An 18,400-nucleotide genomic window follows, 5' to 3' on the forward strand; every position below is an offset into this window, starting at 1 on the left:
AAGATCTCAAAGCTAAGTTATAGACATGTACTCAGATTCTAGTTTATTTGACTTTAAAATCCATTCTAATCTCTATTTATATTGACTCTCAGTAAAACCTCATGTGTCAAAAGCTGCCAGTTATTATACATCCCTTGGTTTATAGATGGGCACACTGTAGCCCAAATACAAATAGCATTTTCTACCCTGATTTATGTTTTGGTGTCATAATGTATCGGAATTCTTTTCAAAGGAATAGAAGTGATGTGATATGTGTAGTTTTCAGATACTGACCTTAAAAAAAGGGGCATGTACTTCCCTTCTGCTTCCTCTTTTGTTCTTGCTGGAACACAGATGCGCCCACAGAAGATCAAGTTTAAGGATATGACCATGTTAAAAAATGGATTTTCAATAAGGAGTAAGAAAATTTTGTGATTGTCATTCATTGCTAGTTTCATAATACTAAAAATCTAGCTTAAGTCAGTGTTTAAAATATAAACCATTTGACTGGTATTGATGAAAATTTCAAGTGAATTACTTTTTCTATGTTATTAATTTATTCTTCCAGTAGAGATGCAATCTTACTACATTAAAAAATAGGAAATTACAGAGAAAAAAAATTACCTATAAAATTAATACCCTTTCAATCACATTTTGTGATTTTTCTTATGACCATTTTTTATAAACTTTATTTTTAACAAAAGATGTATAAACTAAATCACCAATGATAGAATATCTTGATTTTTTTAAATTTACCATTATTAAGCTACATTCTTACATATTTCCACCTGGTGGTTAAAATCATGCTCTAAATGAATGCATGGCAGTTCAAGGACAGGCTATGTTTACTTAACTACACATTTTATGTTGTTCCCAGATTTTGCTGTGATAAACTTCATCTCATCTCCACTGGAGGTATAAATTTCACAAGGTTACCACTGTGTCTCCCTTATCTTCTCTGTAAAAGAGGATAATAATAGTACTTATTTCTGGAGTTCTAGAGAAGATTAGATGTGTGCAGGTGTGGTTGATATCTAGAGCAGTCTGGGCACATGGTAAACATTCACAGAAGTATAGTTATTTTAATCGTATTTTTTTGTAATGGCTTAAGATATTGAACAAGCCAGACTCGATGAAGTGTAGGCAGAAATGAACTTTATTCTTCTTCTTCTCTCCAAACCTTTTTTTTTTTTTTTTTTTTTTAAGATTGAAGTCTCAGGACTTAACTGTCTTCAGGGTGATAAACTCAAAACCCCTGTATTTAGATGATTAAAAGTTTAGTCTATTCTCATAATTACCTACCATTTCAATTCAGTCCAGAGAAATAATAAAAACTTTAAACTTTTACCCAACTTAAAACTTTACTCTTCCAGTTCTTGTACCTGATCCCAACTGAGAAACCTGAAGTAGAAGGAGGGAGGAGTCTTAATTTTTTCACTTTATCCTAGCTCTCCCCCTTACTTTCTAATAAAAGTTGCTAAATAATAAATTATGTTGGAATTTTCTATATTTGCTTAAAAATTCTTCCCTCCCCCCCCCCCCGGAAAAATGTGGCTGTTTTAGGGATAGAAGAGAAAAAGTTTTACCTGGAAAGAAATAATTAGTTTCTTCTACTATTATTGACAACTGGCCAACTGATGTCATGTTATTTTCTCACAGAATCCTTAATAATTTGTCTAAGGAAAGTGGTGCCAATTTGAAAACTCTTTAGAGTCCCTAAGTTAAGAGGAAAAAAAATACTGATGATTTGATGTGGGCCTATTACCAGTTGAGGAAAATTTTTAAATTACAGTATTTCTCTTTTGCCCTGTTCTATTCCAAATAATGTTCTAGTAGCAATTGTTCTCCATAGTGTAAAAAAAAAAGTTACAGAAAAATTGTTTGCAATGTAGCTTTTGCTCCAAGTTATGATTTTATTCCCACTTGATATTTCCTAACAAAGTTCATTTGTTTTGGAATACTATGTCCTGTTTCAAAGCCATCTCTCAGTCATGGAAAACACATCAAAAAGCCCAAGGTTTCTGGGATTCCTAACAAGGAATTATTTCAAAGCCAATATCCATCATCAACACTAAAACATAGATTTGTGTCCCTATAACCACTCCATATTCCATATGAAAAATGGGATAATCAGTGAGGGGAAGAGGATTAGGAAAGATGCTCTTAGTTGAGCCAAACTTTTGAAACATGAATATTAATTAAGAGATGCACAAGTAAGCTGAAAGTTTCCAAAGCTTCTGGAATAATTTGTCTTATAAACCACTCTGTTCATGAAAAACTGAAATAGTGCAGGTTCCAAAATTTTCTGAAATTCTGTATCTCATAAATGATGAAAGAAGCCATGACAGAGGTATTTTAAAGTTACAAAAAGTTTTGGCATATGTGCTGCATCTGGCAGATTAAAATTTCTATTTTATTTTATTTATTCAAGTTTTTACTTAAATTCTAGTTAACGTATAGTGTAGTATTGGCTTCAGGAATAGAATTTCATGATTTCTCACTTACATATAACATCCTGTGCTCATCAAAGTGCTCTCCTTAATACCCATCATCCATCTAGCCCATCCCTCACCCAGCTTCCTCCAGCAACCATCAGTTCACTATAGTTGAGTCTCTTATGGCTTGCTTCTCTCTCTCTCTCTCTCTTTTTTTCCCTTCCCACATGTTCATCTGCTTTGTTTCTTAAATTCCACATGTTAGGGAAATCATATGGTATTTGTCTTTCTCTGACTGACTTATTTTGCTTCACGTAATACAGTCTAGCTCTATCCACATCATGGCAAATAGCAATATTTCATTCTTTTTGATGGCTGAGTAATATTCCTATATATGTAGCAATATATCTATACCTATATTTATCTATATCTATCTATTTATCTATCTATCTACCAATATACCACTTCTTCTTTATCCATTAATTTGTAGATGGACATTTAGGCTCTTTCCACAGTTTGGCTATTGTTGATAATGCTGCTAAAAACATTGGGGTGCATGTACCCCTTCCAATCTGTATTTTTGTATCCTTTGGGTAAATACCTAGTAGTGCAATTGCTGGGTCATAGGGTAGTTCTATTTTTTAACATTCCGAGGAACCTCCATACTGTTTTCCAGAGTGCCTCACCAGTTTGCATTCCCATCAGCAGTGTAAGAGAATTCCTCTTCTCCACATCTTTGCCATTATGTGTTATACTCTATGTTGTTAATTTTAGCCCTTCTGACAGTTGTAAGGTGGTATCTCATCTTGGTTTTGATTTGCATTTCCCTGATGTTGAGGGATGTTGAACATCTTTTCATGTGTCCGTTAGCCAGCTGTATGTCTTCTTTGGAAAAATGTCTATTCATGTCTTCTGCCCATTTCTTAACTGAATTATTTATTTTTGGGGTGTTGAGTTTGATGAATTCTTTACAGATTCTAGATACTAGCTCTTTATCTGATATATCATTTGCAAATATTTTCTCCCATTCTTAGGTTATCTTTTGGTTTTGTCAACTGTTTGCTGTGCAGAAGCTTTTTATCTTGATGATGTCCCAACAGTTCATTTTTGCTTTTGTTTCCTTTGTCTCTGGCAATGTGTCTAGTAAGAAGTTCTTAAAGCTGAGGTCAAAGAGATTGCTGCCTGTGTTCTCTTCTAGAATTTTGATGGTTTCCTGTCTTACATTTAGGTCCTCCATCCATTTTGAATTTATTTTTGTACATGGTGTAAGAAAGTGGTCCACTTTCATTCTTCTGCATGCTGTCCAGTTTTCCCAACACCATTTGTTGAAGAGACTGTTGTTTTTCCATTGGATATTCTTTCCTGTTTTGTCAAAGATTAATCATTATTACAATAACCCAATTTTCTTAATGTTCTAATAAAACAATGTGTCAAACTTTTTGCAAATTAAAAGATTCTACCTAATTATTATTAACACTTTATAATGCTTTGTTAACAAGCACAAAAGCACAAATCAGAAACAATCTTTTAAGCCATTCACTTCATTTTAAATGATCCAAAAATGTTAATTCATATGAAAACATTATCTAGTAACATATTCCATTTGCGTGCATTAGTTCAATATATGAAAAACAAAATCAAATCATTTTCCAAGATGGTGTCAAATACCAGAAAGTATTATCAATTATTCTTTAAAGTTTTTAAATGTAGCTTTCTTAGAGAAATATATTAATGAAATTTATTCAGTAAACATGTTAGCTAAAATATGAAATATGTCATTTCTTTTTTAAAGTATGTTTATTGTAGAATATTGGACATTTAAAATAATAAAAATATCATCCATATGCCCATTATCTAAAAACTAAGTTCATATTTTGGTATATTTCTTCTCAGTGTAGTGTCTGGGTGCATGGACATACATGTTTTTCAATATTCTTGGGGTCATAGTATATTTAACTTGGTATACACATATTTTTCTCCCACTTGACATTAACATCACCTTCTTCTAGGCTTAAGTCTTTCATCAGTGTCATTTTTAATATGGTTACAATAATAGTTAACTGAATGAATGTATGTGCCCAAATTTCCACATTAGATAATGTTTTTTATTATATTATGTTAGATAATTTTTAAAAAATATTTTTAAAATCTCTGTGCATAAAATGGATTTCATATTTAGGATAATTTTTGTAGGCTAGATCCAGAAAAAAAATGCATCCCTATTTAAAAAAGAATCTTAACAGACATCAAAAGATGCACCAACAAAAAAGGCAAAGATTCTCAAAATTTATATTTATACTTATTTCTCACATATTAGAATAGAATGACAGGAGTGAAAATCTCTCAGTAATTTTCTTTGAACAAGTTTTAATTTTGTAAATGTCAAAGTAAACAGCAGTAGCATGGGGGCTTTGTGCTTTTCAAATCAGGGCAAAATTTACCTTAAAAAACTAGTTGGGATAAAGAAGGGGATGTATTTATCCTTCTAGTGTCACTGCTAACTCCTGTCCAGATCTTGCTCTTTCTACTTGGATGTCCTTTACTCTCCCTGGATTTGGACTTAGGGCTGTCATCACTCAAGACACTTTCAGTTTTTGGGGAAGATTCTAGTTTTGTGGGTAGGGTTCCAATAGCTGCCCTGTGATTCTTCACCCGTTGAATCAAAGGAACTTACTTACTGAAAAACCATAAAAGAAAAGAAGAACGTTTTGAAAATTTAGGTTGTGATGAAATTTTCCAATGTTTTACTCTATGAAGGTGAAAGTCTATAAAAAAATAAAACTTTTTAAAGGAAAGCAATTGAGCGGAATTTAAAACTTCTCTTCTATTTAGACATAAACTTTTTTATTTTCGGTCACTCAAGCTCTCTGATCGTTTAATTTCATGTGCAATAGAAATAATAACACCCCATACCAGCCCTACAAATACCATAGTTTTGTTAAGATCAAATAAGATAATATCTAGAGAAATGCTTCACTACAGGGATAAATACAATTATTACCATCATACTCTACTTAACTATTGTTTCAAATGTGCAAAAATTTAAATAAAAGTGTTCTCATTGTAGAAGTATGAAAAATGCAGATAAGTTGAAAGTCCTTTTTAATCCGGTTCCCTGGCTTCCACATACCTACAAAAATGTTAGAGAGAATTACTTAGAATTACTTGTTAGTTTGCTTTAACTGCACTGTCTGATATGGTAGCTACTAGTGACATGTGGCTAGTAAATGTAAATGTAAATTACATTTAAATAAAATTGATATTGTTAGTCACACTAGCCATATTTCAAATGCTCAGTGGTCACATATTGCTACTGTATTTGACAGAACAGATATAGACCATATCCATCACTGAAGAATGTTCTATTGAACAGTTCTACTCTAGAATCAAGTCCAGGAAGAGATCATGTAGTAAACAGAATAATGCTCTCCCTCCCCCTAAGGATAGCCATGTTCTAATCTCTAGAATCTGAAAATGTTACCTTACTTGGTAAAAGAGGCTTTATAGATGTGATTAAGTTAAGGATCTCATGATAAGAAGATTATCCTGGATTATCTGGGTAGGCCCAATGTGATAACAGGGGTTCTTAGAAGAAGTCTGGCAGATCAAAGTCTGAAAGAGATGTGCTGATCAAAACAGAAAGTAGACTGATGTGCTTTGAAGATGGAGAAAAGAGATTTGAGTCAAAGAAAGGAAAAGGCTTCTAGAAGTTAGAAAAGTCAAGGAAACAGACACTCTCCTATAGCCCCCAGAAAGAAGGCCGTGCTGCTGACCCTGTGATTTTAGGATTTCAGACCGGCAATCTGAAAGATGGTAAGTTTGTACTGTTTGCAGCCATTAAATTGGTGATAATTTGTTACAGCAATGCTAGGATACTAATACATACAACCATAGGTATTTCCATTCCCTTCTTAATGAATATCAACTGTCTCCAATTATTTCTATAATAAATAATGCTATGATAACATTTTTCTATATGTAGAAGCAAATATTATACTGTGAAACATGCTAGAGAGAAAAATAAACCACAGGGTTAGGATGTTCATCTCAGTAGAGATATGTGCAGTGTTATGTTGGTAAATGTTTAACAACTTTCTTTCCAGAAAACAAAAACAAGAACCCCTGATTTGTGTATTTGCCAATTCCAGTGGTGTAAATATTTTTAGCTGCCAACAAAATGTTACTGAACACAATGCTGAGAAGATAAGTCAGCTTTTGCACCCTGTTGGACCTGTGTGTGTGTATGTGCACCTATGTGTGTCTAGGTATATACGTGTATACATGTGTGGCATTTCTATATTAAATAGGAGGTCTCTCTGATACTTGTTGGAGCAGAGACTTGAAGGAAGTGATGGAGACACTTATACAAATAAATGAGGAAAAAATATTCTTAGCAGAGAGAATAGTAAGTGCAAACACTTGATGGATGAGTGTTTGGTGTATTTGGTGGATTTCAGGTGTATCTGAAGGCTATTAAGTATGCTAATACAGCTGGAGGAGAGTGAATTCCTTAATTGTGGGAGATAAAGTCAAAGGGTTCATTGTGTATTTTTTTAAGTGTGTTTGTACTTGGCAGGCAGATAAGGCCTCAAAAGTCATTGTAGGAAATTTTATTTTGATGGAAATGGAAGGGGTTTGAGGAGTAGAGTGATATAATCTGAGTTAAACCTGCCTCTTCTGTTGAGGATAAAGAGAAACAGGCTGAGGCACAGTCAAGAGGGTGTTGGCAATAATCCAAGTGAGAAACGATGGTGACTTGGCAAAAAGTGATCAGAGACTGTAAATAGAGCTGACAAAATTTGATGAAAGATTGAGTGTGGGGTGAGAAAAAGAGGGGACCCAAGGATGATTCCAAGATTTTGGCTTGCGTAATTGGAAAAATGGAAGTACCATCAACTGTAATAGGGAAGTTGGTGTAAGGAGCAGGTTTGGGATATAGGGGCCAATCAAGAGCTAATTTTGGATATGTGAAATTTAAGATAATTTAAAATTCCAGTCCAGTAGAGAATTGGATATGCACATCTGATTAGGGAAGAGAATTAGCTGGAGATGGCTAGAGAGCTGAGGAGAAATGCAAGGGAATATTCTAATAATGGGCAATGGACCACAGGAGGGAGAATGAGTACAGAAGGGCTGGCGGCCTGGTAAGGATAGAAGGAGACTGCTATCCAATCTAAGTGACATCTAAGAATTATTGGATTTGTAACATCGGAAGGAGTGATTTGAAAAGATAGATGAGGTTGAAGAGTGAGACAACTAATTGAGAATATGGAAGGGTATGGTGTTTGGTAGCAACAAGCCCTAGTGTATAACTGCAGGTATGAGTGGCTGATAGGGTGAAAGATATCGCTGGCAGAGAGGAGGTCTTCGAAATGGGAGACCAGATGGTGGAAGGATCATCGGTGTGGATATTGAAATCACAATAATTACCACAGGTATAGTATTAGAGATAATTACAGTGAACATCACAGTGATCTCAGGGTGGTCCTCAAACTAGCAGCGCCAACATGACCTATTTGTTAGAAATGCAAATTCTCAAGTCCCATACATATCTATGGAATATCCCCGCCCCCGCCCCCGCCCCCGCCAGTGGTGCTTCTTCTGATCACAGTGAAGTTTAGGGACTACTTGTACTGATAGCACAGAAGATAGCAAAGTTAATTACTTGGGGGAAATAGCAAGGATTTCAAAGAGGTAGCATTTAAACTATACCTGAAGTAATCGCAAGTTTAAGTGCAGGGAACTTAACATGAAAGGGAGCAGCATTTGTAAAAAAAACAACAACAACAACAACAAAAAAGCTAGAATCATGAGAAGACCTCAAGTAAGATGAAATGAAATTACGTAAAAGTGTAAATTGTTAGCTATTAATATTAGAAAGTCATGCCCTCCTAGGAAGGCATTGAATCTTTAGGAATCCTGATAAAATATCATAATCTTCTATTCATCTATATCTTAGTATAGGTATTAGGCTCAGTATATAGAATAAGTGTAACTACCTTGGCATACCAACATTTTCCACAGTTTCTCAACAGACCTGTGAAACACAGGAGAAACACAGGAGAACTGTACCAAAGCGCAGGTACAATACAAATAGCGATTAAAGGAAGCCTCGACCTTTAAGGAAGTCACAGAACGCCTACCCAGGGTGTTTCCCTGAACTGCCGGCACTCCAGGGGCGGGGCTTGCACCCCGTGACGTCACTACCTAGCGCCGGGCGCGCTCTTTCGGCGGCTGATTCAAACGTTTGGGCGGGGGTTTGGGGGCCTGAAGAAGCCGCGTAGCGGCTGAGTGGTTCCTGCTCTTCACTCCAGGGTGAATTCCTGTGCAGTCCCGGGAGGATCTCGGAAGCTTAGGAGGCTGGTGCGTGAGGGAGAGAATGGCGTTCTCGACCACAGTCTCCCAGAGAAAGTATATAAAACGGAAGGCTCCCCGGGGCTTTCTTAAGCGCGTCTTCAAGCGACAGAAGCCTCACCTTCGTCTAGAGACAAGTAGCGACTTACTGGTGAGATTCTGTCTCTTCTTTGGTTGGGAATGGAGCAAGAGAGAGATAGAGGAAATAAACCCCAGCTTTTATTTCGTCACCCCTAGCGAGTCCAGCTCCGTCAGGCCTACGTTTAAGGCGTTTCCTGTGATGACGAGGCAGGTTTGTCCTCGCCGCACCCGTCAGTTCATATTCCTGACGCTTAGTTGCCTGGGGTCCTCCTCTGAAATGTAGGTATCCGGACCTTTTTTACGGGAGGTTATTAGCCACATCATCTTAGGGGGAAAACTAACGTTCACTTCCTGCTTATGGCTTTCCCAGGGGGTAGTCTGGTACTGCGCTTAGTGTACTTGCGAAAGATACAGTTAAAAAAAAGTAAATTTTGGAATTCAGGCAGGGTCATATTTATTGAACGATTGTAAAGGCATTACTGACAGGCCTTTTACGTGTGTGCCTCCTTTGCCTTTCTCCCTTTTTTACGTTGTTAACCAAACATATTTCCCTATTTCCTGTACTGTAGCTTAGTTATTAAAGAACCCTAATTCAAGTTTACTTGTAAGTGGTATGCTTTCAACTGTGAATTCATTTTCCCAGACAGACAGAGCAGCTGTTAGTTGAGTATTCAAGGCAAACCACGAAGACTTGTTTATCTGACTCAGAATTCCTGCAGCATAATGCTCACTTAATAGCCATAGCCAAACCACTGTATATTTCTGTGTTGAAATAAATTCGGAGTTTTTATGTTGACTGCCTAGAACATATGTTTCTCTAGCAGAATAAACACTCTTTCCCTGGGTTTAAACCATAAGAGGCACCGCCTTCCTTTTGTCAGAACAGATTTTTGAATAAAGGAGCCATTTATAAGTTGGCACCTAATTTCCAGGAAGCCAAGGTAAAGAATTGTTGGTAGCCAGGGCACAGGGCCTCGAGAATGTCTTCAAATGCATCATCCATCTGTTCTTAAACTACACTGGGTTTTTCCAACTCTCTTCTCTATAGCCTCCCCAGGTTCACTACGGCCTTCCCATCTGTTGCCTGCAAGTGTAGCATTTCCCTTTTTGCTACACTACCATAGAATTGTCTTTACTTTTCCATTATTTGGTCTCTGAAGCCAAAGCAGCTTTCTTGCAAGAGTAGCTCTTCTACTGTCTCCTGCCCTTCTTTTCTTAGACCCTGTAAGGAAAGACAATATAGTTGATCCTTGAACAACCCTTGAATGACCCCTCTAACCTGCCTCAGTTGAAAATCCATGTATAACTTTTGTCTTCCCAAGAACTTAACTGATAGCTTATTGTTGACCAGAGCCTTACTGATAACATAAAACAGTTGTTAACACATATTTGGTAAACATATACTGTATTCTTACAATAGCATAAGATAGAGAAAAGAAAATGTTAAGAAAATCATAAGAAAGAGAAAAATGCATTTACAGTACTGTATTTATTTAAAAAAAAAATGTTTTCAAGGGTCAACCTGTACCTACTGTTTTGAATGCCTCACCCAATGGTGATAAAGGTAACATAAGTGAACTGGATAAGTGAAATTGATCTGCAGAACATTTTCAGGAATTTATTCTGTAGTTTTCATTGGAGCTTGGGTTCTAAATGGGGAGGAGGTGTACTTGCTCAGGAATATCTAGGAGATTAACAGCTGGTGCAGATTGTTTGGCAGAAATTTCTCAAGTAGAGTCCTCCCACATCATACCTGTCTGCCTCAAAGTGACCCATGGATACCTGGGCTCTCTCGTGGAGTGGGATTGGGATTCATGATGTGGGAAAAAGGAGTTGGGGTGTGGTAGGGGAAAGGAAGTTCTTTCTGTTGGCATCTATTCCTGGGTTGTATGCTTGTCTTTGGCTTGCACTGGTTCTCTCACTGTCTTGTATATGGCAGGCATCACCCTGGTTTCTTTGATTATGGCTTTCTGCTTACGGTTTTCTTCTTACCTTTGACACTTCGTAATCTTACCCAACAAGTGTCCCACATCATCCATAAACTTTTCTACAATTAGGGCATTCTGTTTTGATCTCTTTTTTCTGAACTTTGATAGCAATATAAGAATTACATCATACAATTAAACTATTGAGATTCTGACACTATTCTGTAAGTTTCATATGTCGTTGTGTCTCCCAGTGTGGTACGCAGCTTCTTGAGAGGAAGGAACCATATAGATCTCCTTTTTGTGTCTCCCATTATCTTTAATACAAAACTAATTTACTTTTATGCTGTCTTTTGTTATACTGCATTTCTTCTGCCTGAAGATTACCTCATTGTACTCCACTTGGCAGACTCCAATTTCAAAATCCAGTTCAAATGCTAGCCACTTCCTGAGTCTTCCTTAATTTTAGGACCAACTTTATCATCTATTGTCACACATTTGTCATTAATTTCATATGGGTTTGGTTCCCTCATTGGATGAAAACTTTGAATTGGGGATTTTTTGTATTTCTAATGTTCGGTGTAATACTTTGAATGTTATGAGTGTATAAATAATGTTGGGAATGTATAGTAACTAATGTGGATTTATTGTTATTTCTCATACTTTACTCTTAATTTCTTTGTGTTATTTCATAGTTCTTTTGCACCAGTTTTTTTGTTTTATTGTATGCTTTATTTGGTTGTATATCCCCAGGGCCAGTACTGGGGAGCACATCTGTTAATCTGTATAAATTGTTCAGCTTTCTCATGGCTCAGTGGGTTTTCAGATTTCTCACTGAGGAAATCTCTGGATGCTTACGGTTTATGCAAAATTCAAAAGTCCTATGATGAAGGGAGGGGGAAATCAGACTGGCTCAGTGTTTTGATCAATTGACCAAATTGACTGTTAAGGAATGGATATTTCTTTTTTTGATTTACCTTTCAAGCAAGGTGATTTTTTTTTTTCAGGTAAATTTTTGATGGAATGGTCTTTTTCAAGTTTGAATGTCTAGCTGAATACTTTAAAATTTGTTTTTGTTTTGATATTTAATTTAAACCTTAGTGCAGGGGTGCCTGGGTGGCTCAGATGATTGAGCTTCCAACTCTTGATTTCAGCTCAGGCTGTGATCTCAGGGTCATGAGGTCAGGCCACGCTTAAGGCTCTATGCTCAAAAGGGAGTCTGCTTGAGATTCTCTCCTGCCTCTCTCTGCCCCCCCCCCATAAGCTCTCTCTCTAAAATAAATAAATCTTAAAACAAAACCAAACCCAAAGAACCTTAGTACATTTGAGTGGCACCACTCAATTAACTATTTTATGGGAGAGGATTAGGTTGCTTAAAAAAAATTCTGTGACAGAGTAATATTAATTTGTCTCAGTACCTATGGCTCATGCTTACGAAGAGGAAAAGACTTTCCATGTAGATTAGTAGGGTGAACCAAGTCTCAAAACAGTGTGGGTTTTTTGTTTTTTCTCTTTTCATTTTTGCTTTTCATTTTTTCAAAATTGAAGTATAGTTGATGCATAACATAGTGATTCAACAAGTTTGTATGGTGTGCTCATCACAAGTGTAGCTACCACTACCATTCAATGTTGTAACAGTACATTGACTATATTCCCTAAGCTGTGCCTTTTATTCCTGTGACTTACTCATTCCAATGGCTTATTCATTCTATAACTGGAGGCCAGTATCTCCAACACCTCTAAACCCATTTGCCCATTCCCCCCCACACTTTCACCTCCATTATCCATCAGTTTTCTAAAACAGTGGGTGTGGTTTATTTGGGAATGGCTAAAAAAAATTTTTTTTGCCTAATTTGGGGAGATATGGAGAAATCTTTTGTTCATGCAATAACTGTTGACTACCTACTATGTATTGTGCATGGACTAGAGATCACTGATGATACAATGTTGGGGAAGGTAAACATAGTTCTTATCCTTATATGTCATTGAGGAGGACAGGTGAGAAATTGCTTCATGGTGTATATAGTATGTGCAGTGGTAGGAAGTTCAGGGTGCATAACCTTACATACTGGGGGCAGTTGGACTTTTCAGAGACATTTACAAACTAGTAGGATGCCTGTAGGTAAGGTTTTATTTGAATATGGAAAGAAGTTCAAAAGACTTACTATAGAACTGTAAGCTGGGAGATGAAACTGGAAAAGTCTAGTCAAATGGGGTTTAGTATTAAGGAATTTATCTTGGGCATATCGGGAAGCTATTTATCTTTAGAAGTAGGAAATCTAGATTAATAGGAAATTACACCATGTTATATACTGTTTTTGCTGCAATAGGAAATGGGATGTCATTGGAAGTTTAAAAAAGAATTGAATATTGATCTATGTGTCTGTTTTTGTGCCAGTACCATACTGTCTTGATGATTACAGCTTTGTAATAGAGCTTGAAGTCTGAAATTGTGATGCCACCAACTTTGGTTTTCTTTTACAACATTCCTCTGGCTCTTTGGAGTCTTTTCTTGTTTCATATAAATTTTAGGATTATTTGTTCCATTTCTTTGAAGAAAATTGATGGTATTTTGATAGGGGTTGCATTAAATGTGTAGATTGCTCTAGGTATCATAGACATTTTCAGAATATTTGTTCTTCCAATCCATGAGCATGGAACATTTTTCCATTTCTTTGTGTCTTCCTCAATTTCTTTCATGAGTACTTTATAGTTTTCTGGCACATGCACCCGAATGTTTATAGCAGCAATGTCCATAATAGCCAAACTATGGAAAGAACCTAGATGTACATCAACAGATGAATGGATAAAGAATATGTGGTATACACACACACACACACACACACACACACACACACAATGGAATACTATGCAGCCATCAAAAAACCCTGAAATCTTGCCATTTGCAACAATGTGGATTGAACTAGAGGGTATTATGCTAAGCAAAATAAGTCAGTCAGAGAAAGATAATTATCATATGATCTCTCTGATATGAGGAATTTGAGAGGCAGGGTGGGGGGTTGTGGGAGGTAGGAAAGGAAAAAATGAAACAAGTTGGGATCGGGAGGGGACAAACTGTAAGAGACTCTTAATCTCAGGAAACAAACTGAGGGAGGGTTGCTGGGGAGTTAGGAGGAAGGATAGGGTGGCTGGGTTATGGACATTGGGGAAGGTAAGACTGATGATTTACAGACCTATACCCTTGAAGTCAATAATATATGTTAATTAAAAAAAAAGAATCGAATAACATGGTATTACATAAAGAATCAGAATTGGGTGCTTTACCCTAGAGTTCTTGTGAGAATTAAAGGAGACCAGCATCAAGAAAGTACCAAAGGAAGATGTCCTTCTATAGGTTCTTTATCGTATTAAATTTAAATTCCCAAACTCCTATTTTTTCCAGATATCACTCAAACATTCTTAAACATCTATAACCATCCACCAAAGTTTTCTGCATAATATTTAAATTTAAAACACTACATTACCTAGTTATTTAATGTTTAGTAAACTGAGGGGAAGTGGTTGTGTGTAGTATTCGTAGTGAATATTAGATGAGTATTGTTCTAACTGCAAAGAACGTGTAATATATCAATCACCAATATAGTAAGGATATTTTCTAATTGTACTCAAGTAATTAATATTATTTATCTGCTTATATTATCTATTTTAATTTCTTAAGGGCCTCAAAGATTAATAGTAGATGTAATTATTTTGATATGTTGGATGACAAGTAACTTGACCTTTATACATATACTTTTCACTTCAGGAAGGTTAACATTCCAGTTACTAACATGTTTTTGAATAGATGTTTCAAATTAAATACCTGGTTAAAAAATCTTAAACCCATGGTTCGTAGAATGAGATGATCAGCCTTACACATTTTTGATGTTTTGCTTTTAAATTTTTTTGGGAAATTCCATTATAACTTTAAATTTATTTGGAGTTGGAAGCAAGAATATTTGCTATTTAATAGAGTCCTACCTAAGCTTTGTAATTATGCTTTACAAAATGTTATTGTCTATGGACTTTGGTCAGCCTTATATATAGCCTTGGTTTATGTATTCCTGATAATAAGTCTCTTTTGTATGGAATTTAAATTGGACTTAAATTAAATCGAATTCTCTGTTACTTTAAATAAAAATGAATGGACTTAAGCACACTAAGAGATATTTTGGAATTAATAAAATAAAAATTAATAAGATAAAAATTTTGGAATCTTTTAAAAAATCATTACTCAAAGCATCAGTGTTTGAGTTTAAAAATCCTTTTGAGGGTGCCTGGGTGGCTTAGTCAGCTAAGTGTCTGCCTTTCAGCTCAGGTCATGATCCCAGTGTCCTGGGATCTAGTGCCATGTCAGGCTCCATGCTCAATGGAGAGCTTGCTTCTCCCTCTGCCTGCCTCTCCCCCTGCTTGTGCTCTTTCCCTCATTCTCTCTCTCTCTCAAATAAATAAATAAATAAAAACTTTAAAAAAATAAAAATCCTTTTGAATTTTCTCTTAAAGGTGCATCTGAATTGTTTACTGTTTGTTCATCGGTTAGCAGAAGAGTCCAGAATGAATGCTTTTGAGAATAAGTATGGAATCATTAAAAAGGAGCATGTACAGGCTGCAGCAAAGGTAAAATCTTTCTTTTCTTGAGCAAGAATTAATTTAAAAAATTATCATCTCGTATATCAGTTCTGTCTGCTTTGGATTCCTTATTTAGTTTTGTTGACTGATGTTTGGCTTCCCCACCCTACCTCAGTTATGCTGGCATCCTGGTATAGTTAACAACAGAATTGGCATGGATTAGGCCCAGAATGCTGACCAGTTGTCAGCTGCTATTTCCCTGGCAGTGTAACTGTTACCTAGGTACAGGGCAATATAGGCAGCTGCCTATAGCTGGGGAGGTGTGGCTTTTTATGTTAATGGGTTTAATTATGGAGATTTTCTTTTTCTATAGTATATATTATGGATTTCTGATGGGAAGATTCATGGCCAATGCTTTATCATTACTTAAGGGAAATGAATGTTTGGCTGTTAAACTGTATGATTTATAGTAGGCTATACATAGTTGAGAAGGCTTATCACCTTGAAATTTATGAAAACTTCTTGATCATTTTAATTTTTCCTAATTACTTGTTTTGAGGTGACTTATGATATGTCATAAGTCATAATGACTTATGAATCAAATCATTTATATAAGCAGAGAAAGTTGCTTCTTACTGGTATTTCTATATAATGTAAGAATATGATACCTAGGATAGTTTTTTCTAAATATGTCTCCAAGATTATTATTTTCATTTGATGTTAAATGAAATCAAATTTATGGCCCACCATAAAAATTTTGGGGGGTCAGAGAAATTGAATAGTCACAATGTTATATAGAGAGCTTGTTTCTAAAATAACATGTAAGAAATTGGCAACCATGGTTGACTGGTGGATGATGTGGGAGAGATACATATTTTTGACAGTCTACTTTGTGTACTTTTGTTTAATTTTTTTAAATTTTGAAATAATTATAGTCTCACAGAAGATGCAAAAATAATAGAGTTCCCATCTGTCTTTTATCCAGTTTTCCACAATGCCATCATCTTTATATAACTATAGTTATGTAAAGTTATGAAAGTTTATGAGAAACAGAGGTAAAGAAATTTGTTGAACTCTGTTTAACTTAACATAGTAAAGATTTGGGTACATAATATACTCACCAAAATTTTGAGTATGTTGTACTTTTTTTTGTAGTGCTCATGCTAACATGTAGAACCAGAGAAGTACAAGTACTGGCCTGGGATATAGACCTATTCGAAGGTCTCTGTGGAAGCCTAGAAATTGCATGCCCTAGTACTTTTTTAGGGGCTTCAAATTTGCTTATGTTTCAATATGTTTCTAGACTATTAAAGGCAATGCAAGTATTTTTTTTCTGCAGGTAAAAGTAAGGCTAAGAGCTTGAAGAGTATATGTGTGTATTTTAAATTTAGGGTTTGTTTTTATTATAGGTGTACTTATAGTTCTTTAAAAAATTTCTGGATATATTCTGGTTTACTGCTTCCGATCTTTTATAGCTAAAGATCTGGTTTTATTTTATTTTCTCATGGGCTATATGTTTTGAAAATTGTCTACCTAAGTTGTTTTTTTTAGCATATGATGACTAGTCTTTGTCTCTAAATTGATAGAATTCTAGCTCAAATATAAGAAATTTGGTGTTGCAATGGATTTGTATTGCTTTATAGTTGTTAATGCCTGATTTATAATAGGATTTTGACTTTTGGAAAATTATTTAACTCCTTAGATTACCAAATTGTCTACAAACTTCAAGTTGGGAACCACTAATCTGGGTACTTTTGGCTTACATTTGAAGAAATTGACATTCAGAAGTTACTATAAGACCAGATTTTGTGAATTGCTTGTTTCACATTTTTTGAGAGAAGTGGACTAGTTTAGGGGGAAGTCTAGGACCATTTATAAAGTAAAACATTCCATAATCACCTTCCAAACTGGGTTTTATAAACTCAGACTCTTGAATATTATGCACATAAGATGATTGAACTTTTTGTCGAGGAATTCTGTTTTATTTGCCTTTGGTATAATATGAATCTTCATTTTTTTTCCCCCCTCACAGGTAATTCTAAAGAAGAGCAGAGGTTAGAAGTCAAAGAACACATTTTGAAAATTATATGATGTGTTATTTTAGATGGTAACAGACTGTGAAAGCACTTTTTACATATCAGCTAAGTTTGTTTATTATTAAAATATTGACTAGTTGAGGGATGTGTGTATTTTTTTTTTTTTTTACTGGTACTGGAATATCTCAAAAACATAGGACTATTTAAATGTTTTTTTGACAAATTGTTTCATTCAGTTTCAGTAGCCTCATTTTACTTCATTTTGTTGATATTACAAATGTTTTACATAACAAAAATGATATTTTACATATGAAGTAGTTTGAAGAGATGTGTTAGAATTGTTTATAAGGATTTAGATTTAGTTACAATTAACTATAGAATCAATTTAATTTCTGAAGAAAGACAATGTGCCGTCAATCTAGATACCAATTTTAACTATTTAATGCTGTCGCATAAGCAATGCAATTTTTGCTTTACACCATTATTGACCTTTCTCAACTAGAAACATCAGCAAGGTGTTTTCAAAACCTGCTTCTCCTTCCAAGTCAAAAAATAATAGAGCAAACTGACTTATTTTAAGTAGATTTAATAAGTGAGTGTTTCATTTCCCCTAAGGAATCCTTTAGAAGTTTATTGTGTATTATCTGATAGTTATTTTTATTCCCCAGTGGTTACATCTTAAATAGTTAAAATACTCGAAACAGGAATTTGATATTAGCACAGTGTAGGTGTAATTCTGTACCATTTTATCATGTGTAGATTTGTGTAACAGCCATTATAGTCAAGATACAGAATTATTCATCATCAGAAAGTTCTCCATCATGCTGTCCTTTAATAATTAACACTTAGCCTTCTATGGACACCCCTCCTCTTCAGTCCCTAAGCCCTGGCAACCACTAATCTCTTCTCCAGCTCTATAATTTTATCATTTTAAATGGAATCATACAGGTAATGACTTTTGGGGATTTGTCTCCCCCTCCCCCACTCAGCATAACTTCCTTGAGATCCATCCAAGTTGTTG

At 35.3% G+C, this 18,400-nt stretch overlaps 1 protein-coding gene across 2 annotated transcripts; it reads left to right on the forward strand.

Moving 5' to 3' along the window:
• Window positions 1-8,639: 8,639 nt before the first annotated feature.
• On the forward strand, window positions 8,640-17,524 carry LOC111147695 (centromere protein W). Of its 2 annotated transcripts, none has more exons than XM_022503924.1 (3): window positions 8,640-8,919; window positions 15,278-15,391; window positions 17,376-17,524. In XM_022503924.1, exons 1-3 carry the CDS (start codon window positions 8,794-8,796, stop codon window positions 17,400-17,402), a joined length of 267 nt encoding a protein of 88 aa, XP_022359632.1. In that variant the 5' UTR covers window positions 8,640-8,793; the 3' UTR covers window positions 17,403-17,524. The 2 variants fall into 2 exon arrangements, with proteins under 2 accessions (XP_022359632.1, XP_022359631.1); XM_022503923.1 differs by having other exon boundaries at window positions 8,672-8,962; window positions 15,276-15,391.
• Window positions 17,525-18,400: the final 876 nt, after the last annotated feature.

This window comes from Enhydra lutris, unplaced genomic scaffold, assembly GCF_002288905.1.
Source record: "Enhydra lutris kenyoni isolate GAN:26980312 unplaced genomic scaffold, ASM228890v2 scaffoldscaffold17, whole genome shotgun sequence".
Lineage (NCBI taxonomy): Eukaryota > Metazoa > Chordata > Mammalia > Carnivora > Mustelidae > Enhydra > Enhydra lutris.